At 36.1% G+C, this 26,378-nt stretch overlaps 1 protein-coding gene across 1 annotated transcript in view; it reads right to left on the bottom strand.

Moving 5' to 3' along the window:
• LOC150097052 (poly [ADP-ribose] polymerase 2-like) overlaps positions 1-26,378 on the bottom strand; it is a 184,641-nt gene that overhangs the window by 83,533 nt on the left and 74,730 nt on the right. Inside the window, exon 9 of the mRNA XM_090407855.1 lies at positions 12,568-12,631. Within this exon, the coding sequence (XP_090263981.1) occupies positions 12,568-12,631 (64 nt within the window). The remainder of the gene's footprint in view (positions 1-12,567; positions 12,632-26,378) is intronic.

Raw genomic sequence — 26,378 nt, 5'->3', positions numbered from 1 at the left:
TTCACCAATACAGCCACTCTGGTCTTGCAAACCATGTGCTGGATACCCGCCATAGAATATGGTGGAAGAAAGCCACGATAATACACCGTAGTAAATTCAAATACGAAAGGCTATTCATGGAATCAGCATCAGTCCTAAGAAACAATCCAAACCTCAACAAATTTGGTTGCATGAGACTGTCCCAAATTTGGGAGAACTATATCAGAAGACCTTCAGCCCAATCGGCCAAGAATACCAACATTGTCCACTAGGGGGCACCATCAGGACTTTTAGGAAAAAGAATAGCTTCCTGCTTCGTCCTCATTTACTGTGTGTTGAGCTTGCGTGCACGTGTCTTGTTTTTAAGTTCCCGTGAAAATCGCAAAATTTTAAGTTCCTGTGAAAATTACGAAATATTGGAAGTGTATTAAAATTTATTTTAATGTATATTCTATTGTATGTTGTAATTTCCTTAAGCTATTTAGTAAGAATGTACAACCAATGTTTCACCAATTCTAAGCCTTTCCACAAGAATTACGATAATCCACAGAGATTCCATTGCATGTAAGGCCTGCCATTATGGTAAAATGAAGTTGAAGCTATCAAGACAACTGAATCGTCTCGCTTTCCTACAACGCTGCCAGGATAACCAGGTATTCCCACTTTATCAAATTCAAGCACCGTTTCTTTTCCCAAAAGGCTCTCCATATTTATAACCGCGCCAGCCAAACTTTGCTCAGGGAACAAATCGCCGCTACATGCCGTTCTCTGACTGAAGCTAACTTAGCTATTCAGGAACTCGAAGATGAGCTTTCCAGAATCTTAAACCACGAGATTTGGTCTATTTTTTAAGACATCTGATGCACTGCTGCGGATAAAGAATTTAAAAAAGTACAAGAACCACACATCAAAAAACTTGAGAATTTAAAAAAGAACTCAAACTCCAAACCACAACCTCCTACTGACATGGTAGTCAACCTTTTGTCAATTAGTTTGAAACCTGAAGCACTCGACGCTCTCTCACGTGGCCGCAACTTCGCCACTGCGCCCAAAAGAATACTTGCTGAAGACATTATGATACAAACTGCACGTGAGATAAGACACCTTCCAAACCACGTCGCCAACAATATTAGACTGGATGTGGCTTGTGTTCTAACCAAAACAAAACCACCAAAAACCAACATGTCCAATAACGAATTAAAGCTCTGCAAGAATTAAAGAATAACAAGGAAATAATAACCACCAAAGCAGATAAAGGGAACGCCACAGTATTGCTTAACCAAACGGATTACACAGGTAAGCTGAATGCTCTATTGTTAGATTGGACTACTTACCTCCTTATATTTGATTGTACTTGATTGTACTTATCAAGTACAATCCCACCAACTCACAAATTAGAAAACTCAATAGGCTCCTTAAGAAGGTCACTTCTTGGCCTGTGGAAACCACTAACAAACTAAAACCATTTAACTCCATATCCCCCCCCCCCCTGCCATATATATGGACTCCCAAAAATACATAAAGAAAATGTGCCATTACATCCCATAGTGGATGGCATTGATATCCCCACATACAATCTACCTAAACATTTGGCCAAAGCTCTCTCACACACTATACTGGCAACACACCTACACTCAAACACACTGACGTAATGGTCAGTTTTGATGTTTCCTCCTTATTCACAAATGTCCCACTCAAAGAATCCTTAGATCTAATCCAAGCTAAGTTTCCTCCCGATGTTACAGCCCTACTTCAATTCACAATGAACTCAGGTTATTTTGTTTGGCAAGGAAAATTCTACAAACAAATAGAGACAGCCATGGGTTCTCCACTCTCCCCACCCTTGGCCAACTTTTATATGGAGACTTCTGAAGAGAAAGCCTTAAACTCTGCCCCACAAAAACCAACCATATGGCTTTGCTATGTTGATGACGTGTTCGCTATTTGGTCACATAGCTCTGACGCACTTCTCTCCTTTCTAACACAGTTAAACAACCAACACCCCAGAATCAAGTTCACCCTGTAAGAGGAAAAAAACAACTGCCTTCCTTTCTTAGACACACTAATCATCCACCAGCCTGATGGAACCTTGGTTTTCTCAGTTTATAGAAAATCCACCCATACAGGCAGATACATTCAACAACAATCCCACCACCCTCCCGTCACAACAATATGGAGTCATTAAGACACTACACAACAGGGCTAAACTTATATGTTCAAATGACAATGCACTAACCACAGAACTAAACCAAATTCTCAACACTTTCTCAGCCAATGGCTACATTATCCAAAAAAATCCAAAAAATATTGAAATCAATAACCTACAACCCCCCTCCCCCCTTCACAACAAGGATTACCCTAAATCCATCACCATTCCCTATATCCGAGGCACCTCAGAAAAAATTATAAAAATCCTAAAAAAACATGACTTAACTTCTTGTTACAGACCATATAAAAAATTGGCATCCCTTATCCTCTATACCAGGTCCCTTGCAGCTGTGAGCTGTCCTACTTTGGCCAAACAGGCAGGACAGCGAATATCAGAATTTCAGAATACAAGGACTACATCCAGTTTCACCAATACAGCCACTCTGGTCTTGCAGACCGTGCACTGGATACCCGCCATAAAATATGGTGGAAGAAAGCCATGATAATACACCGTAGTAAATTCAAATACGAAAGGCTATTCATGGAATCAGCCTTAGTCCTAAGAAACAATCCAAACCTCAACAAATTTGGTTGCATGAAACTGTCCCAAATTTGGGAAACCTACACCAGAAGACTTTCAGCCTAATCAGTTCCCAGGAATACCAACATTGCCTGCTAGTGAGCACCATTTGGACTTTTAGGAGAAAGAATAGCTTCCTGCTTTGTCCTCATTTACTGTGTGTTGTGCTTGCGTGCACGTATCTTGTTTTTAAGTTCCTGTGAAAATGGCAACGTGACGTTGCCGAAATATTGGAAGTGTATTAAAATTTATTTTAATGTATATTCTATTGTACGTTGTAATTTCCTTAAGCTATTTAGTAAGAATGTATAACCAACATCTAAACCTTTCCACGAGAACTAAGTAAGTAAGATATAACCAAAAGTTTCTTGCACTTTCATGCTTCCTCCATTCACTTTCCCTTTTTCTCCTGCCTCATAATACCACACAATATCATTTCTCTAGTCACTCTAGCTGCTGTTTTGTCCTGTGAAGGATAGTATGTAAATGTGCTACTTCACTCCTTACTATCAACTCATCATCCACATTACTTTCAATCACTACTTTCATGCTCTCATGCACATTTCATACACTAGCATTCACTATATCCATGTTCTCCAGAACTTGCGCTATCTTTCCTAACATCGTTAATACTCACCACTTCATTTTTTTTTTGCTTTCCATTTCTTACACGCATACATGAAACATTCATGACTCCCCCCCCCCCCCGCCCTTTTGTACCATAATCCATTTACTCTTGGCATTGAATACAGAGTATACACATCATACAAAATCCCTCATGTTAATGCTAAATTCAGTAAACAAGGAAGCCTTTGCCACCATTTTTGTTTTATGCATTGATGCCAATGAAAAAACACTTGCCAAACGATATCCTGTAATTAAATATCTGAGACACATAACTTTCCAGTCTAAAATAAGTAGTAAGTAAGATATAGCCAAAATAATTACTAAAATAAAAGACTTCTGCAGGGCACATGCATCACTGCTTTGACTCTGCAATGCACTAGCATAACCTCTTAATTTATATGAAAAAAAAGAGAAAAAATTAGTTGAAATACAAAGTTTTCAAGCCAATTTTAACTTATGGATTTGATAATTGGTTAGAAATAACAGTGGATCACCAACTAGAGACCAAAGGTCTGATGCTAGCATGCCAATAAAAAAAGGTGGCCCTGAGGGAAAACCAAGATCTATGTGGATTGATGCAGTTATAAGTGCCTTCCCATTCAAGTGCCATCTCCTATTTAAGAGGTTGACTACCATGAAGTGACTCAATGTTAACTATGGGCATTATGACATGTGGTGAGTCCCTATCTTTTCCACATGTCATAATGCCTGTAGTTAGCATTGAGTCACATCATGGTAGCCAACCTCCTAGATAGGGGATGGCACTTGAATACTTATGACAGTATTCATGGTTCAGTTCACTGGACCGGGTTGACTGTTCTGGAGGACAAAAAACCCAGTTTCCTGGTGAAAAAGTCCTTTACCTCAAGTACGAGACTGGCTAACTCATCTTTAGCTGAAATAGACCAGATAAAGTTCCTCACGTCATGGACAGGAATTGAACGCAGGTCTTTCTGATCAAAGGGCTTCGTCTATACCAACTGAGCTACAGATGCTCCTATAGAAGAGTGAAATTTAAGATCTAACAGTTTCGGAGTCCTGACAAATAAGAGACTAATTTGCAAAAAAATTAGTGACAAAAGTTAGTAAGAATTAAACTTTATCCTGTAGTAAACTTAGTTCTGTAGTACCATTATGGTGTCCAGTACATGCCTTTAAGGGCATATATATCAAGAATTGCATTTTTTTAAAAATATTTTACAATGATTTCCATCACAAGTGTTCAAACCAATGGTACACCATACATACACACTTTGAAAATCTGTGAACTACTTGTTTTAGGAAATACAGAAAGGAAGATGTTCAGAAAGACAGTAGTCAAGGGAATAAACAAAGAGAAAGAAAAAAAATTTTCTGCAAGTTTGTAGTTGATCTGTGAATAGGTATATGCTAAGTGCTACATGTATTAATCCAAAAAAGTCAATTGCAGTTCTGATGAGTAGCAACTGCAGAAATAGCATAAAAAATGCATGCACAGTATGTCTTTGTGAAAGAGAACCAAATGAGTCAGTGAGAAACAAGTAGTTGATTATCCTAATTGCTCTCTTTTGTAATGAGTGAAGAATTTTCATGAGCTGTTAGCTCTATCCCTCACCTAAGAGGACAATTTTCTTTCTACACATATTTACACTCAACTTGTTAGAGCAGTGGTTTTTGATGCATGAGTTGCCATTGTATCTGGGCAAATACTAACATTTATTAACTGTAAGTAAATATTATTAAGTAACTGAAATATAAAAACAAAATAATGAAAAAACACTTCTCTTTATAACTACAGCATACGAATGTGAAGTAGCAAATTCAAGTTTGCTTCGAATTAAAAGCACGCACTAAAATAGATTAAATGTGGAAGATGATCTTTAATGTGCACTTTCTTCAACAATTCTCAGGATCAGGCAACTATCTGCACAAAAAATAAGCCTGCATTCCCACTAGGTAAGCGGTAAGCAATAATAATATTTTTAAGTGAAAATAGAAATAGATTCCAAGTTCACTTTATATTCTTAAAAAAAAAAGAAAAAATCATTTTGAAGGATTAACTTTCCAGTAATTTTCTAAATTTCAAAAGCTACAGTTGAAGCACACTAAATCTGAATTTGAAATTGGATTAAAAACTTTGTTTTAATCAACAAACGAGATATTTAAATTTTTCACTGTGTTTATAAAATTGTATATGATATGGTCACTTAAACAGAATGGGCAAAGAAAGATTAGCAAAACAAGTGTTCTCTGCCAGGTTGGCAGCAAAACGACCCAGAGGAAGACCAAGATATAGGTGGATTGAAATGGTACAAAGTGCCTCAGACGATAGAAATATAAGATCTGATAATGTTGGAGTCTTGACAAGTAACAGACTGATTTGGAGGAAAATTGTAGATAGGAAATTAATAATGATGTAATTTTTTTCATGTAGTACTATCATATCCTGTACACCCCTTGAGGGTACATGGCAGGAATTTGATGATGATGATGATGATAATGCTATGTAAGTTTATATTTATTTTAAGTTAAATCAAGTTTCATTTACATTAAAAATAATTTTGTTTTTATTAATTATTCTGGGTTATGAGACATACTAACAATGAAAAATGGATCACAACAGTAGGAAGGTAGAGAACTGCTGCACTAGAGCAAACAACTAAAAAGTGTGACCCATAGTCCCAAAATTAGTGGATATCTAATTATCCACTATAGCAAACTTTTTCTGTGGTCCCTATAAATTCTCTATAGCAAGAGTCAAATGTAGTTGACTCTCCATTACAGATAATGTTTGGAGATCAGGCAATGTCCAGAGCAAAAGGAAAAAACATGGCATCTCGCATTTCTCTCTGAGGAATACCTATATGAGAGAAAGTCAGTAAGTTACAAATCATTATAAAAAATAAAACAAATGAAATGCAAACTTCAGAAAAATGCTGCATTTTTTCTGAAGTTTGATTTTCTGTATGAAATGCTGAGCCACAAAATGAAGTAAGTGGGATGGGGGGGGGGATGAGTGTGTGTGTGCACATGAGCTTCAACAGCAGGTTGTTGATAAACTGAGACCACAATAACTGAATCAACAGTTATCGGATAAAAAAAAATAAACTATGTTTTATGTCAAAGTATTGTACATATATTTGGTTTTCTAAAAAAAACAAAAAACTTTCACTATGACTGGACTGAACAAAAGATATAGAGGAAATTCTATATTCCCCACAGTTGGAGGCACAAACTATTCTAGTTTGCCATGCTCTTCATTTGTTGGCAGTTTAGTTTAAAGTTATTTATAGTACAGTAAATATTTGTGCCTCAAAAATGCCTGGAAGGGTAAAGTGAATCTGAGAATACAAAATCCTTAAGAAAGGAAGCAGCAATATTAGAAGGGAAACATGAAATTTTAACCCTAAAGACTTAAATCTGAATCTGGAACAAAAGTGAAATCACCTCCAAGTTTCTGTAAAGTACCATCTTAAAGAATAAGTAAAAAGTTTATATTATTTCATTATAGTTCAAACTAGGGGCATTTAAGGATCAAAGCTATATAACTGAGAGACCTCCACATAGCCTTTAAAGCAGGGGTGGGGAACGTCTGGCCTGCGGGCCATATAAGATGCGCGAAATCATTTGGTCTGGCCCTGCCAAAGCAACTGCAGGTGGGACTCAAAATTCAATAAATCTAGGAGCTTTTTTCATAGCAACATAAATTTATATTAAGTGAATCATGATAATGACTTAAATTTTGAGGGACAAGCAAGGAACATTCATTATGGGATAGACAGGACACATGTGAGTACGTGATGGGACAGATGTGTATGCTTCTTGTCAGCTGACGAGAAGACCTCGAGAGTTGATGGTACAAACGTTGGATATGTTCCAAATCCAAGATGCAGGATTAGAACAGCGATCAAAGCAAAATAATCGTGTTGCTGGCGACACACACAAACTGGATAGTTATTAAAACTTAAGTGGTGTGACATCCTACAAATGGCAACTACAAAGAAAAGAAAAGTTGATGCAGAGTGTCAATCTTTCCAAGAGAAATGGACAAATGATTTTTTTTTTGTTGAAGTCAAAGGCAAACCTAAGTGCCTAGTTTGTGGATATGAATTAGCAGTAATGAAAAAAAAAAAAAAAAAAAAAGCCAATCTGGAGCATCATTACAGCTCAAAACATGCTACACTCAATGAATTGGGAGACCAAATGCATCTGGATAAAATCAATGCTCTTCAGCAGACTTTGGAATCACAACAAGCTGCTTTCACTAGGCCTTGTTGTGACAGACAACTTTATTCAGACGAGTTATGTAGCGAGTGAGCTAATTGCAAAGAAGCTGGGGCCTCATGTAGAGGGAGAGTTTGTGAAAGAATGCATGGTGGCTGCTGTGGAGTTGTTAGCACCAGACAAAGTAAAACTGTTTCAGAGTATTAGTTTGTCTCGGAGAACCATCTCAGATCAGATAACTGACTTAGCACAAAATATTGAAAAAACACTGAAGGATTCTGCAGGAGATTTCCAATTTTTCTCTCTGGCTTGTGATGAGACAATGGACATAACAAATACTGCTCAAATGGCCGTTTTCGTTCTTGGGATAACTCTGCAGAGTTATCCCAAGAACGAAACACATGAGAGAAACTGCTGTCACTGGAAGCCATGTATGGCACTACAAGAGGTGAGGACTTGTTTTATCAATGAAAAAACTTGAGCTAACATTTGAAAAGTTAAGTGGCCTTACTACAGATGGAGGTCCAGCCATGGTTGGATTGCAAAAAGGGTTAATTGCATTTGTCAAGAAAGAACTGAATCGTCTCAGTCTTGACCCAAGTGATTTAATTATATGCTACTGCATCATACACAAAGAAAGTTTTTGTGCACAGTCGTTGTGGCTCAGCAATGTGATGTCAATCGAAGTGTCATGCATAAATTTTGTCAAAAGCAGATGGTTTAACAGCTGCAAGTTTAAGGAGTTACTGAATGATCTAGAGTGAGTACAGTGATCTTGTTTATCACTGTGAAGTGTGGTGGCTGAATTGCGGGAACATACTCATGAGATTTTACAAACTGCAGGATGAAGTCAAGCAGTTCATGGAGATGAAGGAAAAACCTGTCAGTGAACTCAATGATAGCAAGCGGCTTTGTGATCTAGCGTTCATGGTGGACATTATCAAGTAAGTCTCAGAGCTGAACGTCAAGCTGAAGGGCCCCAATCAGCTTCTCAGCTCCCTGCTTTCGAATATGAAATCATCTGAAGCTAAATTAAGGCTATAGAAAGTGCAACTCGAAAGGAATAAAACAGTGCATTTCCTCACTCTGGAAGGGCAAAAGCCTTCTCCGACACTTGAATATGCTGGTGAATGTGCAAAACTAATTGAGGCATTTAATGAAAGATTCAAGGACGTGAAAAGTAAACAAATGGAATTGAACATCTTTGCTACACTGTTCGATGTGGAACAAACTGATGTGCCTGATAACTTTCAACACGAAATCATTTAGCTGAAAAGCAATGATGAGCTGAAAGCTAGGCACAACAAACCTCCACTGCTTGAGTTCTATAAATGTTAGTTAAGCAATGATGAATTTACCGCTTTGAGGAGACATGCATTAAAATATGCATCTGTGTTCTGAACAACTTACTGCTGTGAGCAGTTCTTTTGAAAAAAAATTACCATTGCAAAGAGTCGACTGCCCTCAAGACTGACTGATGCAAACCTGTAAAACCAGTTGCTCATGCCAACATCATCAATACCAGCTAACATCACACGCCTCACCAAAGAGAAGCAGTTCCAGCCATCACATTAGAGGTGAGTTAGTTAAATGTCTGACCAAATATAGCAGGCTAATTTTTAAGTTGATATATGGCCTGCGAATGATGTTATAAATATCCAAATGGCCCTTGGCAGAAAAAAGGTTCCCCACCCCTGCTTTACAGGCACCCTGTTAAGTATCTGCCTAGATACTGAACGAACGAGGATGGGCTGGCAATTTGGGATTTAGCCAACTAAATTGTATTCTTATTCGCTTAAACCAATATAGAAAATAATGGTACGACATGACAGAATTTCATGCAAGCTACAGCATCGAATAGTTAAACAAGTCCTCCGTTATTTTTGCCACGGAACCAGGGCAAACAGCAAAAAGTCAGCTACGAACAAATCCAAAAACCCATCCCAACTCAACATTGCCAGATTTAAAGGTCGGTACTATCAACATAAGAAGCCTGAATGACAAAGAAATGGAGCTAGCTGAGGAATTGGATAAGTACCAGATCGACATAATAGCGATGACTGAAACAAAAAAGACAAAAACTGGTGAGATCTTTCTGAACAATAAATACAAAATGTTATATTCAGGCAATGACAATCAAGGAAAAGAAGGAGTAGCCATATTCAACACTAAATATGAGGCTAATCTTCTTGAATGGCAGGCAATTTCAAGTAGAGTGATGTGAGCAAATATCAGAATGGGGAACTGGACAATGAGACTTATTTGTGCCTATGGTCCAACAGAAGGTTCTCCTAAGGTAGAAGTGGAGGAATTTTTTTGAGGCGTTAGAAAAAGCAACTGACACAATGAAAAATTGGTCCTTGTTGAAGATCTAAATAGCAGAGGAAGAAATGATTGTCAGACATACAAAAATATTTTGAAAAATTTGGAGAAAAGAGCAAAGCTAATAATAATGACAAATACCTGTTGGATTTCTGCTCAGGACATGGACTGGTTATTACTAACACCATGTAGTGCACAAATTCACATGGAGAGAAGATGCAAGGAATAAGAAAAGTCTCATTGACTATGTTATTGTTGATAGTGATGTTTTCTCCCTGGTGCAGGACACCAGAGTGTACAGAGGATTTGAAAGTGGAAGTGATCACTATTTAACCCATTATTTAGTCTTGAGCAAGATAAAATTGAATTTCATATTGAAAAAAATAACATGTAAGAAAGTTTTAACACAAATAAAAGTTGAGCAGCTCTCAGATGTAAATTGTAGAAAAAATACACAAATGTTATTCAAGAAAAAAATGAAAGAGTTTGAGAACAGGAACCAAACCTTGGAGATTCACTGGCAAGCCCTGAAGAAAACATTGGTTGATTCAGCCAGAGAGACATGTGGTGAGGTTGTCAGCAAGGATAGAAAAATCAGAACTCCATGGTGGACACAAGAAGTTAAAGAGGCAATGAAGGAAAAGAAGAAAACATATCAAAAGTTCCTGGCAAATAAGTCAGCTTTTGCTCTTAGAGAATACAGACAAATGTAAGAAAGCTAAACACAAGTCATAGGAGGACTTTGGTAAGAACATAGAAAATAAATATCAAGAAGGTGGCACGATATTCTGAAGGTTGTTGAAGAAACTCAGAAATGGAGGAAAGAGTGCTGTAAAAGGAATTAGAGATGATAAAGGTGACCTGAAAACAGGCGAAAAAGATATACTCGAAGTATGGAGTAATTACTTCGAAAATTTGCTAAATGAAACAAGCAGTGATGACAGCACAGTGGTAAAAAACGCTGATCAGGCATGCAGTCATGAGTGGATGATATCCAACCAGAAATGCTCAAATATGAAGGTATAAAAGTCTTACAGTGGCTGCACTGCATAGTTCAGAAGGCCTGGACAAAGGGACGAATTCCAGATGATTGGAGTAGAGCTCTCATAGTACCAGTATATAAAAAGAGAAATAAAACTGAATGTGAGAATTATAGAAGTATTTCCCTACTGAGTGTTCCTGGTAAAATATATGCAAGTATACTTGAGAAACGGCTGAGAAAGATTGTGGAAGAGAAGTTTGGTGAAAAATAAGCTGGATTCAGGCCAAAGAGAGGCTTTCATGATCAGATTTTAACTTTATGAGAGATAGTTGAGAAATCATGGTAATACAAAGATCTGTATTTAAGGTTTGTAAATCTGGAAAAAACATATGACAAGGTGCCAAGAGAGGAGCTATTCAAAACACTACAATTACATGGTGTCGATGGGGCATTATATCAAGCAATACTTAGTCTTTATTTGAGTTGTTCAGCAGTTAGAATTGAAGGAAGTATAGGAAGGTGGTTTAATGTTAAATTTGGTGTCAGAGAAGGATGTACATTATCTCCTCTGTTATTCATCATCTATATGGATCACATTATGAAGGAAAGTGATATTAAACCTGATTTCAAAATTGGAGATGTTAATGTCAGCTCTTTGCTTTATGTGGATGATGTTATACTTCTAAATAAATCCACTACAAGTATGGAAGATTCCCTGACTAAATTGAATAACTGTTGTAATAGATATGGTATGAAGGTCAGCATTAAAAAGACAAAGACAATGAAAAATAGGCAGAAACATTGAAAATATCAACTGCATTGTGAATGGAGAACCTATAGAACAAGCAAAACATTTCAGCCACTTAAGCATGATTTTAGTGAAGATGGTAAATTAAATAGAGAAATTGACAACAGAATAAACAAAGCTGGTATGGTAGAAAGTGAATTGAATAAATGTACATGAAATAAGAGAGAAATTAGCCAAAACACTAAATTAGCTGTATACAAGACAGCGTTCAAACCAATTTTAATTTATGGATCTGAAAGCTGGGTCAGAAACAAAACACCTGACCAAAGACTAGAGACGCAGATATGAGAGTCCTGAGAAAGATTAGGGGCATGAACAGATGGTATCAATGGTAATATCATATTAAAAACAAGGATATTAGAAACGACATTTTCAGAATCCTGGAATGTGTTAGCAGAGCTAATCTCAGGTGGTATGGTCACACTTAAACAGAATGGGAGAGGAAAGATTAGCAAAAAAAAAAAAAAGTGTTCTCTGCCAGGTTGATAGGAAAAAGACCCAGAAGAAGACCAAGATATAGGTGGATTGATACAGTAAAAAGTGCCTTAGAAGACAGAAATATAATATCTGATAATATTAAAGCCTTGACAGGTAACAGACTGATTTGGAGGAAAATTGTAGATAGGAAGTTAGAAATGATGTAAATTTTTCATGTAGTACTATCATATCCTGTACACCCCTTGAGTTTATATATCAGTAATTTGATGATGATAGTTGAAACTATACTTCCATGAATGTAACCCAGTTCATAAATTACACCTACGAGAATCAGGGCTTGATTTACAATGGCTCACTTAATCATAGTATCCAGGAACCAATTAGTTTGGAATTTACTACAAATATATATGATAATTTCACGTATTATGAAATGCAGCTAAATTAAATTTTTTTTTTTTTTAAGCACAATACTGAACTTGCCTCTAACAGCTGTATTTTCTCTCTTATTTCACCATGGTTTGTTATTAATGGTGGTCTCTTCATACTGAATAACAAATACAAAAAAACATAATGAATACACTGTTTCACAGAAATAAAATGCTCAATTAACAATAGGGACAGATGAATGAAAAAACATAACTCAAGAAAAATTTTTTATAATTTTATTTCAGATCATATTCAATAGAAAACATTATTACTTAAGTGATGATTTCCTTCCCAATATATAGAAAAAATAAAATGAAACACTTTTGACTAAATATAAAACTGCAAAATAGAAATCTTCTTCAAACCTGCACTTCGATATCTTTCTAATTTTTATACTGATACCATATATTTAAAGCTAGAATTTACGTTCATAATTATTATTGAATTTTACATCTAACAGCTACTGACTTCTTCCTCTTGGGGTTACCTGAAGAAAAAGGTATATGCGGACAAGTTCCAGAGTGAATTTTTACATGGCTGAAAATTTAAGCATGCATCCTTTCATTCAATGAAATTAAAAGGTGATTGGAAATCATTATATAAGATTTACAGAGTCAACAATCATTTGCAATAAAAATAAAAAAATAAAAAATTAATAAAATAAAACTGTACATTTCAACCTTCACATCGGGGTCTTCTTCAAATTTATATACATCTATATACAACTAGCAATGTACATCTAAAACTATTTAATCCTACATGAACTCTTGTGTTTGTGTATATATATATATATATATATATATATATATATATACTCTATAATATAAAATGATAAGCTTTTTTGTAAGGTTTTTCGTGTCGCGTTTTGAAACTCAGGGGCTAGCTTGAGTGTCAAGTCTTCAAAATTTGAGTCACTAGAATTCAAGAACCAGCCTACCAGTCCGGAATTCGGGGGGGAGGGGGAAGGAAGGGCGGAACCCCTTTCGAATCATCAAAATTCAAGGAGAACCAGCCTACCAGTCTGGAAGTCGGGAGCAAACCCCTTTCGAGTCTTCAAAATTCGAGTCATCGGAATTCAAAGAACTGCCCTGCCAGTCCAGAACTCAGGGGGCAGAGCCCCCTAGTATATATATATATATATAATAAAAATAATAAAAAGAAAGAAAAGAAAATTAAATCAAAAGAATAATAGCTAACACAAAATTTACATTAAAAAAATCCAAGCAAAATTAATAATTATGTCAGCCAATTAGAATATTCTTATTTATGACATTTTGTTCTTATACTTTACTTTTAATCTTGATATTTTAAATCACTATTTCTTCACATCTTTTACCTATGATATTTGGCCTAGAGTCCTTTACACATACTTAAAACCTTGTTGCACTGCTGTAACTTTTGCTATGGTGCAGTATGATAGTTGCTGTCCTTGGACCAATAAACCATAAATGAACCAACCAACCTGTTTGTTTACTTGAGAAAGGGAGTAAAAACCAGGTTTAAAATAGCTTGGTATCTTTAACATATATTATACCCAAGATAAAAAAACTTTGTACATATATATATATATTTATATATGTAGAAAGTTTTTTATCTTGGGTGTATTATACGTTAAAGATACCAAAAAATTTTATACTTGGTTTTAATCCTTTTCTCAAGTAAACAAAACAAAGTTTTGCACGTGAAATATATTCACGTCTGAGCTACTTGTATATAGAGGCTGATGACTTCATATCACTTGCCTTAGTATGTATCCCATAATGCAACCCCCCTCCCCCTTTCAAGCATGTATAATGCAATGCATAATAGGAAGGGCCACTATCCAGACTGGTTTCAACCTTTTTTGAGGTGTGTGTGTGTGTGTGTGTGTACACACACACACACACACACACACACACGGTGGTTCATAAGTCACAAAGGGGTTTAAACATGTAAATTTTATTTACTAATTATTTTTATTATAATGAAATACAGAGAACATTGCGTTTTTTTTTTTTTTTTTTTAATTTTATTTTGGAGATTTTCTGCTGCTCACACTGCTAGAGCCACAACAGAACTCCCAAGGCACATTTTTGGCAAGTGAATAATTCCATGAAGATCTGCAATTAATTGGCCATTACATTCTCCAGATTTGACAGTTCCCAATTTTTTCCTATGGGGGTTACCCAAAGGAAAAGGTGTATGTGAACAATCCCCAGATATCCAAAAACTTAATAAGAACATCGTGCAGAAATTAGGTTTGTGATGTAATTTTTCATAACTAAGAAACAAAAAAAATCTAGAGGTTCTGTAGATTTCATTATAACAAAAAAAAAATAAAATAAAATAAAAATAAAATAAAATAAAAAGAATTAATAAATAAAGTTATAAATGTTTAAACCCTTTGCGACTTATGGGTCACCCTGTGTGTTTGAGACAGTCGCTTTTCGATAACAAAACTGACTGATAACATTAAGCAAAGGATATAAAAAATTGCACCATTTATTTCAATTTATTGTTATAAACAACTTTTTAATAAGCAAAAACATAAAATTCATTTTAAAAACTTATCCAATGTTGTTTGTCATGTGTTTGAATAATAGCAGTTCATGAATAAACTGTTATTGTTGCACACCACGGCAAAGTATTCATACAGCTTCTTGCATCTGGGCATTGGTTGGAGGAGCTTCTAAAATTTGTTCTTCTACACTTGTATTAAAGTCACTTTCTTTTACTAGTTTAAAGTTTTCTCGGAAGCAGCTTGACATATTTCTTGACATTGTAGCCACCATTTCAACATTGTTATCAATATCCAACCAATTTTCAAATTTTTCTTTTGATATACCATCTGGGGTTTTATTTGTTATTCAAATTTTTCAGAAGAAGGAGTTTCAGAGTTTGTTTTAAAAAATCTGCCTTTTTGGAAGCAGTTTTCAATAGTCTTCTCTGGGACTTGCTACCATGACATTGCTACCAAATGCAATGCATCAAGAAGAGAAATCTTTTTTACCATTGCACCAGATTAATCTTTTACATCAAGTTCCACTATAATTCTCGCATGAACTTCCCTGCAATAAGAAGCTTTAAAAGCTTGTATGATGCCTTGGTCATATGGTTGAATTAACGATGTAGTGTTTGAAGGCAAGAAGATTATGTCGACATTCTTTAACGATAAATTGTGTGTGTGTGCAGTGCAGTTGTCTACTAACAAGACAATTTTTAACTTTAAGTCCCACTTAAAGCTGGCCTGGTTGGCCGAGTGGTTAGCGTATCCGCTCTCCAGCCAAAAGGTTGCGGGTTCGAATCCCACAGTGGGCATGGATGTCTGTGATTGTCTGTGAAAGTACTAGTGATGGCAGTCGACATTGGTGTTAGATGATGAAGGCTGGTGGAGTAGTGAGACAGGGAGATGTAAAGCAGATGCCCTCCCTCGATGAGTCTTTGGACTCCCTATAGGTGTGATGTAATAATTTTTTTTTTTTTAACACTTTATTATGTCTTGCATACATATAATAATTACATTATAAAATTATAGAAATTAAGAAAAATATAAAAATTACATTTTTTTTTTCAGATAAATTACACACATTATATGAACGCAACTTTGCATAAATACTTTTGCATACATAGTTTTTTTTAAAATAATAATAACAATAACTGTTTATAACATATATCATTATAATATTCATAATGATGATTATTACAGATGTTTTTAATTATTAATTAAAATTTAAAAAAAATTTCTTTTTAACATTTTATTATTTCTCATTTGTAATAATAACAATTAATAATAGTAATAATTACAATTATTATTTCTCATCAATTTTTATTTATATACATTTTTTATTTTTTTTATATTTAAAGTTTGAGAAAGAGTGATTATTCATACAAATTTCTGCATCTGCTGATTACTTGTAGATGAGTGAGGCAAGTTAACCCCACCTACTTCGAAGCTTGGGTTAGCTTTTATGAAGAGAGTGGGATTTAGCCTTCACTATTTGTGTTGTTGCTACTGTTTATGTGTGGGGTATAGGCATTGGATGCTAGTGATTTATAATGTGTATATTAGTGTTAATGGTTTCTTAACTTTGTTGGTATATTTTCCAGAGTTCGTTTTTTAATGTTCTGTAGTTATCTACGTGTTTTAACTTTCTTGGTAGGTTGTTGAGTTGCGTGGATATCTGATGTGATCTCACAAATGAACCGTATGAGTTGTTGAAGGGTGTGAGGATGTAGAGTTGTTGTAGGTCGTGTTATACGATATGTGTCTGTTGTTTCGGTAGGTGATGTTGAAATAATTCCTTGTTAATGTCATGTAGTGTTTCAGGTTTTTAATGCTCAAAATTTTGTGTATCGCCATGTGCTTGTCGGATATTGGTTGTTGCGTGTAAGGTGTCCAGATCACTGTTGACATGATTTTCCTGTGCAGTGTTTCTAATTTTGTTAGGTGGCTGTTTGATGTATTTGCATAGACTGTTATTCCGTATCTGAGTAGGGATTCACAGATACCATGATACAGGAGTTTTTTTATGTTGGGGTGGAATCATATCTTTAACTTGGAAGAGTTTTGCTGCGATGATCCAGACTTTAGTGTGTAGGTATTCTATATGTTTTGTCCATTTAAGGTGAGAATCTATATAGAGACCGAGGTATTTTGCGTGTGTTACAGGTTTGATTTCGAAACATTGGCAGGTATTTTTGCTGTTAATGCAGCAGTATGTGTGACAATGTATCGATAGTGATGTAGGGTGTATGATTCTTGGGTTGTGTATTATCAACATCTGTGTTTTGGTGCCGTTGATTAGAATTGCATTTTGGTGGAAGTATGTTGTGATTTCGTTTAGGTCTTGTTGTGCTTTGCAGAGAGCTGTGTTAATGTCTGTGTGGATTGCTAGTAGTGCAGTGTCATCTGCGTATTGAAATATTTGACTTCTTATGGATATGTTATGAACATCGTTAATGTATATATTGAATAGAGTGGGTGATAATATGGCACCTTGAGGTACACCGTGTTTTACTTGTACCCTCCAACTGTGACATGTACCTATTTTTGTTACTTGTGTTCTGTTTGAGAGGTAGTTCTTGAACCATGTATGCAGTGTTCCTCTTATACCTACTGAGTATAGTTTGGTGAGTAGTATGTCATGTTCAAGTGTGTCAAATGCTTTGGTTAGGTCCAGCAGTATGAGGACGGCGTACTTGTTTTTGTCGAGAGCTTTGTTTATTGTGTCGGCGATGTCTTCTAATAAAGTAATGGTGCTTTTTGTTTTCTGAAATCCATATTGGTTTTGTGAGATGATGTTGTACTTCTGTAAATAGTTCTGTAGTCTGGTGTGCGTGTTATTTTTTCTAGAATTTTTGAGATGACTGGTAGTGTAGCTATTGGTCTGTAGTTCTGAGTATCGTTTCTTTTGCCGTGTTTGTATATTGGCGTAATTACTGCAGTTTTTAGTTGTTGCGGAATAATGCCTGTGTCGAATATTATGTTCACGAGTTTCAAAAGTATCGGATTTTTTTGTTCAAAATGTGTTATAAGGTCTGTGAGTCTTATTTTGTCTATTCCTGGAGTGGTCTTTGGTTTTAGTTGTAGGATTGCTTCTTTTAGTTCTTGTTTTGTTATGGGTGGAAAATACATCGTTTGTTGTTGACTTTGTGTAGGTTGTTTTTTGTTGATCGTTAGTAGTTTGTCTTTTTTGAGTTGTGTGATGTTGTTTGTGAAAGCATGGTTGAATGAGTCTGCAAGTTCCTCTTGGTTTGTGTCCTGACTGAAGCTTTTTGCAATAAAATCTTGTGCTGAAGTTTTCTTTTTTTGGGTTATTAATTAGTTGAGTGTAGCCCATGTTTGCTTAATGTTGTTGTTATATTTCATGAATTTTTGGAAGTAGTATCATCTTTTTGCCCTACGAATTTTTGTTGTTAGTTTATTTCTTGTGTTTTTGTATAAGATTTGTAAATGTGTGTTACTGGGTGACTTTTTAAGTTTTTTCCATAGATTTTCTTTTTCAGTAATAGTATTTAGTATGTTGTCATTTATCCATGGGTTGCTGTCTGTTTGTCGCCTCGTTGGTGTAGGTTTTGTTGCTTTTTTGTATATTTCTGTGAACATTAGTTGAAAAGTTGGTGGTTATAATGTTACAGGATCGTTTATTTTAAGTAGGAAATTCCAGTCTGTATTTTTTACTTGGTTATCGACAATGCTCTTTAGTATGATCGAGTTTTGTCGACTTTTTTTTTTCTTCACCATGAATATCATTGTACACAATATTCTCTTTTTCCACCTGTTAAACCATCCATCAGTTGCAGTGAAATTTTCTTTGCCCATTGTTTTTGCAAGTTCTGCTTTTTGATGCATCAAAGGCTCATTAATTGAAGCATTCTTTTCACGAACATTACTAAACTAAATTTTTAATGCTGATTCGACTTGAGTATTCTTACCAGATTGGGCTCTCTTCTGATCATGTTCTCATTAGTAAGCTGAAGTTTCAATATTTGATCTGTTTAAGATCTTACACAAGAGAGGTTGTGAAATTTTAAATGCACAGCTGCACTATGCTGACTCATTTTGGGAAGCTTATCATAGCACTCCAAAATTCTTTGCTTTTTTTGAAAAGATAAATCTTTACGTTTTTTACTTGCTTCTGCCATAATGCTAAGGGATGTTTTAACAACCACTTAAAGTCAAATTCACTTACTGAAAGAGAGCATGAAAATAAACTCGATAAATCACAATTCAAATGTATTTATACCCACCTGCATTTGCCTGGAAGATATAAGATTTACAGAAAAATAAGATTAAAAGATTAAAACAAGTCAAATTTCAACAAATGTTCTTTTTCAAATTTCTCCTGATTAAAGTTCTTAATTCTGAGATGCAAAAGACTAAACATTTGAAGATTTTGATAATAACCGGAACTTTGATTATAACAGAAGGATTATTTTAAATTCATTTTAAATGGGGTGTTTTGGAGCTGACTGAATTTGATAACAATAGCAAATGACAACATTTCAATGATATCAGGGGAATGGGGGAATGCATTTTTCAGTAAATTTAAAGTCTCAGAAAGAGGGATATCAGAAAACAGGGAGGAGATATCAAAGCCCACCACAATATCATTATTATTTAAAACTAAATTTTGGTTAAAGTTTTGAAATGAGTGGAATTTTTTTATATAAGATGAAGATGAAGAATGACTAGTAAGCAGGGTTAAGGATTTAGCTAGAACTGTCTGGCTACCTTAAATGGGGAACCAATAGTATCTAATATGGAATGGAGAGGGTTATTACGCTTACAAATTTTTGGCAATCCATGTATCTGGGGGGGGGGGGGAGGTTCAGAAGACTAAACAACTTGAGGGTGTTGTTTTAACTATTTTAGGAGGCCAAGATGTGACAATATTTAAAAGATTCTCAATGTTTTCTTTTGAGAATTGGAGGGATCATAATCCAGTGGTTAATAAGTGGTGCATTCCCTGAGCAACGCATTCATTTTCTGATTACACTTACTAGAACTAATGACCATAGTAGCATTATCCTTATCAGCTTTAGTGATTATTATGCCACTGTCTTTGCATAATTTACAGAGTGCGAGAAGTTGGCTGTTAGAGAGATTTCTTCTTCTAAGCAGTGAAGCCTAGAAGAAAGAATGTTAAAAGATTTGTAAATCTTTGATTCTTAGGCCTCCTGCCTAACAGCTAAGGCTAGCCAACAGCACTCAACATAAGATTTTTGCTTTCAGTCGAATTTCAGTCCATTTATTGTTTTGTGCATTTCTATGTGTTTTTACAATTTTAATATTGTTTCCATCACTGAGATATTGTGACAATATCTCAGTGACTGAGACAAAATATAATATAGATTAAACTTGTGTTTAATTATTTATCTCAGCTGTATTCATTCCATTAATCCTAATAATAATTTAAACCAGTACGTAAGCCTAAATAGTCAATGCTAACTCTTCTTTTTTGTTGTGGAGATCAGTGTCACTTAAATGGATACTCCAGGCGATCTAAGAACATGCTTTATCAGGGTTGTATATATATGATGTCCAAAACTTGGAGATTTTAAGCCAATCATTTTTGTTTAAATTTGGCTGTTTTATGAGTGTTTTACATGCATCTTTAAATTTTCTTTTATACCCTGTTCTTTTGTGGTGTAAGAGTTGAGTGAATGTTTTACTTGTTCCACGGGTTCTCCAGTCAACTGCGTTGTGAATGGAGAACCTGTGGAACAAGTAAAACATTTCAGCTACTTAGGCACGATTTTTAGTGAAGATGGTAAATTCAATATAGAAATAGACAACAGAATCAGCAAAGCTGGTATGGTGGGAAGTCAATTGAATAAATTCATATGGAATAAGAGAAAAATTAGTCGGAACACTAAATTAGCTGTATACAAGACAGTGTTCAAACCAGTTTTAACTTATGGATCTGAGAGCTGGGTCAGAATTAAAACACTTGACCAAAGACTAGAGACTGCAGATATGAGAGTCCTGAGAAAGATTAGAGGTGTGAACAGATGGCATCAATGGCAATATCATATTAAAAACGAGGATGTTAAGAAAGAACTTGACATTGTCAGCATCCAGGAATGCGTTAGCAGAGCTAATCTCAGGTGGTATGGTCACTTAAACAGAATGGGCGAAGAAAGATTAGCAAAACAAGTGTTCTCTGCCAGGTTGGCAGGAAAACGACCCAGAGGAAGACCAAGATATAGGTGGATTGATACGGTACAAAGTACCTTAGACGATAGAAATATAAGATCTGATAATGTTGGAGTCTTGACAAGTAACAGACTGATTTGGAGGAAAATTGTAGATAGGAAGTTAGTAATGATGTAATTTTTTTCATGTAGTACTATCATATCCTGTACACCCTTTGAGGGTACATGGCAGGAATTTGATGATGATGAGTTGAGTTCCTTTCCAGTAAATTGAATGTTGTTGTTTTTTCTGATATCAACTGTGCATCCAGTTGCACTAATGTATGCACAATAAAAAATAAAATTTAAAAAAAAAGAACAAATCCATACTGTCTAATCCACCATGGAGAAACAAGCCTTTCTGACTATACACTGGAGACCTTCCATAGAAGTGACTGGAAAGGCATGCAACTCTTACATCACACACAAGAACATGGTATGAAAGAAAATTTAAAGAAGCATATGAAACACTTATAAAACAACCATATTGAAACAAAAATGACAAGCTTAAAATCTCCAAAGTTTTGGACAACATACATATTGTTACGCCGTTGTTTTCTCTAAAAATCTTAATGCCCTCCTTAATGTAATTTCCTTCCCTATACCGTGATCTATCCCTTCCAGAAATTTCTAACCTTAAACTCCGAATCACTCTTTTGTAATTTCCCTATGAAAGTGAAAATTAACCACCAACTAAGCTCTACACCTTCTTTCTGGGGGTCGTCTCCATTTCAGACACTGACAAATTTGTTTTTTAAAGCTGCGCCAGTCAGAGTCCTAGGACAGAAGGATCCTTGTTCAGAGAGACCTTCGCAGAATCTTAACGCCTATTTTATCTTACTCAAGTTCTACAGCATCTGTAGAATCTTAGCTTGCAGTTGTGACTCTAACGTTCTAATTCCCATTTCTTATTCCTTACGCATAGGTTCAGATTTTATGAGTGGTAAGTTGGTCTCATGCTCAGGCAACACTAAGTTTACATAACAAAACATGTTTATTAGGAGTTTAGAGTACTTACAATTAGATTCAAATATACAAAAGAATTTTATCAATTAAACACTACATCAAACTGGAGAATACAAATGAACATTCTAATAAATAATCAACAACTCTAGCCTCTACGTTAATCAATGATACACATAACATTCGCAATACAAAAGTTCAAATCAGATTCTATCCACAATTCTAGCTCCATACATTAATTTTTTCACATACACACAAGAGCAGTCTAATGAAAACTGAAAACACCAACAAATTACTAAGCATATTAGTCATTCAAAGTTCCCTAAGTATCTGTCCATAATCTCCTTTCCACTAGAAACTGATTTGCCCCTCCTAATACTATTGGAAAATAAGTAAGAAAGTTCTGTACATTACCATCACTGTGTTTGATTACCATCTCTGCCTGGTCTGTCTTCTTTTGTTGGATAAGATCTGCACTTCCATCAGTTTGCATCCACGTGGAGGTCATCTTGTTCATCCGATAAGGCCTTTCTCTGCACTTCGATGCTAGCGTTCATCTCGATCTTTTGCAGGTCACTACGGTCAGTGTTCCTGCCTTTGGGGAAATAACTTCCTGCTGCCTCATTCTGGTAGGTCTTCTATCGACGGCCCGAAACAGTGGACGGCAACATCTGGCATACTGCCCGCCTGGTACCCATCAAGCATTCATGGAGGAAAACTCACCGTCCGACATCATAGCACTTTCTTCTATTGGTCGGCAACCTCAGGTCCAAGCGAGAACAGGAACAAAACTCGAGAGAGCTTGGAGTTCGCGTGAATCCTCCTTTATTCTATCTCCGTTAGCCCTATTTTTCGCTGCAGAGATCTTCACACGGCACTTTTCCTTGTGCCCTTAAGCTGTTTCGTCATAACTCTTCTCCTCGAGGAGCGCTCTTTTTGGGGAATGTGAGCTCAATTCGCCTTCTGCATAGGCCTTCGCCTCAGGCATTACGCTAAACTGGGTGGCTAGCACGCGACCCTTGGACTTTTGTTTGCACTGGATATACATTTCACATAGATTACATTTTGATCGCTACAACTTACAAAACGGAATTTCTATTTAGACAAACAAAATTCATTTTTCCTTTGTACTTCACGTTAAAGTTTATTCATTTATGCTCCCTTTTTACAATTTGTTTCCTTACTATAGTACAAGTATCTCTTAGTTATTTTATTCTTGTTAAATCTTGAATGAAATAATTTTAATGAAATTTCCTCATTCATGAGCTAACAAAGGTCCCCCCTTTCTCAAAAAAATTATTTAACAAAATTTTTCTTTAAGCTATCCCTCAGTTCTCTGGGAAGTTCTCAGTTCGCTTGGGTCTCAATTCAAAATTTTTTTTTCTAGGTGAGAACACGTATTCTGAGTCTTCCGTGACTGCTCTGCATATGCAAGCAGCATTCTTATGCCCATCCTGCTTCCTTCGATATATACTTGTCACTTTTTACTCTCCTATAAGATCTCTTAGTCTTGCTTTCGACGCTGATATAGTTAACTCCCAATGTCCCTTTATAGATGGTGTTCTGTCTCTCGTTTGTGATTTCATCATCTACGGGTATATTAACTTCGTTAGTGTCGTCAGCATCCAGATTTTCTCTTTCTTTCGATGAGAAGGTTTCATCTGATTCAGATTGAATGCTAGCTACATGGTCCCTTTTTCCCTCAGTCAGCTCTACTTTATTCACACACTGAGACTTGAAGTTTAGTGGGATGTTTCCTTTACTCTGAGCTTGTGACTTCTGATTCCTCACAACAATTTTCTTTCTCCCAAGAAAACATACCTCTTTTCTTGAATAACTGCATGAAAAGTTATATTTTTTTTAAAAAGTCCTCCCCTAAAATCAGCCTTAGATGTGGGAGAGAGTTTCTGGGCAAGACTATAAAGTTATGCCAAACATACAAGCCATAATCGGGCAATCCCACTTTCAGTCTTACCGATTTTGTAGCGCGAGTAGTAGAGGGGGGATATTCCTAGGTCTGATGGGTTTCCTTAGACGCTTGATCCTTCCCTTCACGTGGGGCTCCAGTTCCTTGAAATATTTTTCCGTAATGATGGAAGCTTGGGAACCGGCATCAATTAATGCCCTCAACCTCTTCCCGCAAACTTTTCCATTCACTGTCATTCCAGGGAATTGTCCCTGACTCTGTTGCCCCTTTTCATTCGATTGCTTAGCGCAAATGTGTGATTTGGTCTCTGAGTGATATTTTCCTCTTGAGTTTCCTTGCCTAACAAAGCAATCCCAGGCAAGATGCCCCATTTTATTACAACTATAGCACCTTGGGGGGTTCTCGATAGTAATTCCTCTTATTATCTCTGTCCGAGGACAAAGGAGAGTTCATATTGCATTTGGCAGACAGCTCTGTCAATCTGTGCATCATGGAGTCCATTTTATCTAGTATCGGTCCTTATAACTTCTCAACTTCCCTGTGAATAAGATTTGTTGTCCTTTCATTCTGAAGGGAAGAACTCTCCTGATCTTTCGCAGAGGCTGATGTTAATTGACTAAGAACTGTATCAAGACATTCCATAACTGGCTGCTTCAACTTCTCCACCTCTTGCCTGACTAATGAGCGAACCTCGCTAATATTAAAGACACCAGTAGTAACATTACAAATCGACTCAGCTCTATTTCCCTCGATTTCTCTTTCCTTTCCAGATCCTCTATCATAGTATTGGATTCCCTAATAGTGTCTCTATCTTCCCTGATCAAATTAACAGGTCCAACCGTGGCTGCAGGACAGATATCCCCAAGCAGCTGCTCTCTTTCTTTCACTGCTTCGTAACATCCTTCCAAACTGGTTATGCAATTTCCAAAGGCTGTTTCACTCAATTCCTGCCTCAAACCCTAAACAGATCTATAACACTTAAATACAGATCCTTGTTATATTTACACAATTTCTCAACAATTTGTCTTAAAGTGGAAATCTGATCCTAAGATCCTCTTATATAACCCCTGAAGCCAGTTTATTCTTCCTCAAGGTTCTCTTCTGTAATTTTTATAGAATCTTTCTCGTGCATGCTTAAATCTTGCTTGGAACTCTCAGTAAAGAAATCCATCTCAATTCTCAAATTCAGTTTAATTTCTACCTTTTTTTTATAGATGGTATTATGAGACACTATTCCAATCATCTGGAATTCAACCCTCTGACCAGGGATAAATAGTAATTAGCATATCTTCTATAATCTTACCAGTATTTCCATGACTTTTGTTTACTTTTACACACAGCTCAGCTTTATATATATATATATCTACTCTATAATATAAAATAAGCCTTTTTATGTAAAGTTTTTTGTCAAGTTATTTGAAACATTTTGAAACTCAGGGGCTACCTTGAGTGTCGAGTCTTATAATTGAATTCTGATGACTCAAATTTTGAAAACTCAAAAGGGGGGGGTCTGGCGCCCAACCCATGAGTTCCGGACTGGTAGGCCGGTTCTCCTTAAATTAGAGTCATCAGAATTCAAGGAGAACCGGCCTACCAGTCCGGAACTCATGGGTTGGGCGCCAGACCCCCCCCCCCCCTTTTGAGTTTTCAAAATTTGAGTCATCAGAATTCAAGAAGAACTGGCCCTCCAGTCCGGAACTCGGGGGTGTTGGGCGGTGTAGGCAGGGACAAAATCCCTTTCGAGTCACTAGAATTCAAGGAGAACCAGCCTACCAGTCAGGAACTCTGGGGGTTGGCGTCAGGGGGAGAACCTCCTTTCGAGTCTTCAGAATTCAAGGAGAACTGGCCTACCCAGTCCGGAACACAGGAGGTTGGGCGCCATAGGGGCATAGCCCCCCACCCCAGGATATGTATTCTCTCAGGGCATCTACTCACTCACTCACTTGGATGTATCAATGTGATTTCTTCTTTTCCCATGACTGTCTCTTTAATCCTGAGTTCCTACCCCCCCCCATCAGTTCTGATTTTTCTATCCTAGCAAACAACCATACAATATCTTCATGGCTGAATCAATGTTTTCTACAGAGGTTATCATCGAGTCTTCAAGGTTTGTTTCTTAATTTACAAACTGTCTCATTTTTTTCCTGAATAATATTTGTATATTTGAGTCCACAATTCATCTCTGAAAGTTGCTCAACTTTGATTTTTGATCGTTTTGAAAGTGTGTAAGAAAGTTTTTTAAAAAAAAAATTTCTTACACACTTTCCAATATGATATGCAATTTTATCTTGCTCAAAAC

Source organism: Typopeltis vanoorti, chromosome 18, assembly GCF_054136105.1.
Source record: "Typopeltis vanoorti isolate ZY-2024b chromosome 18, IOZ_Tvanoo_1.0, whole genome shotgun sequence".
NCBI lineage: Eukaryota > Metazoa > Arthropoda > Arachnida > Uropygi > Thelyphonidae > Typopeltis > Typopeltis vanoorti.
Note: the sequence above shows the minus strand (reverse complement) of the source record. Positions and strands in the feature narration are given on the sequence as shown.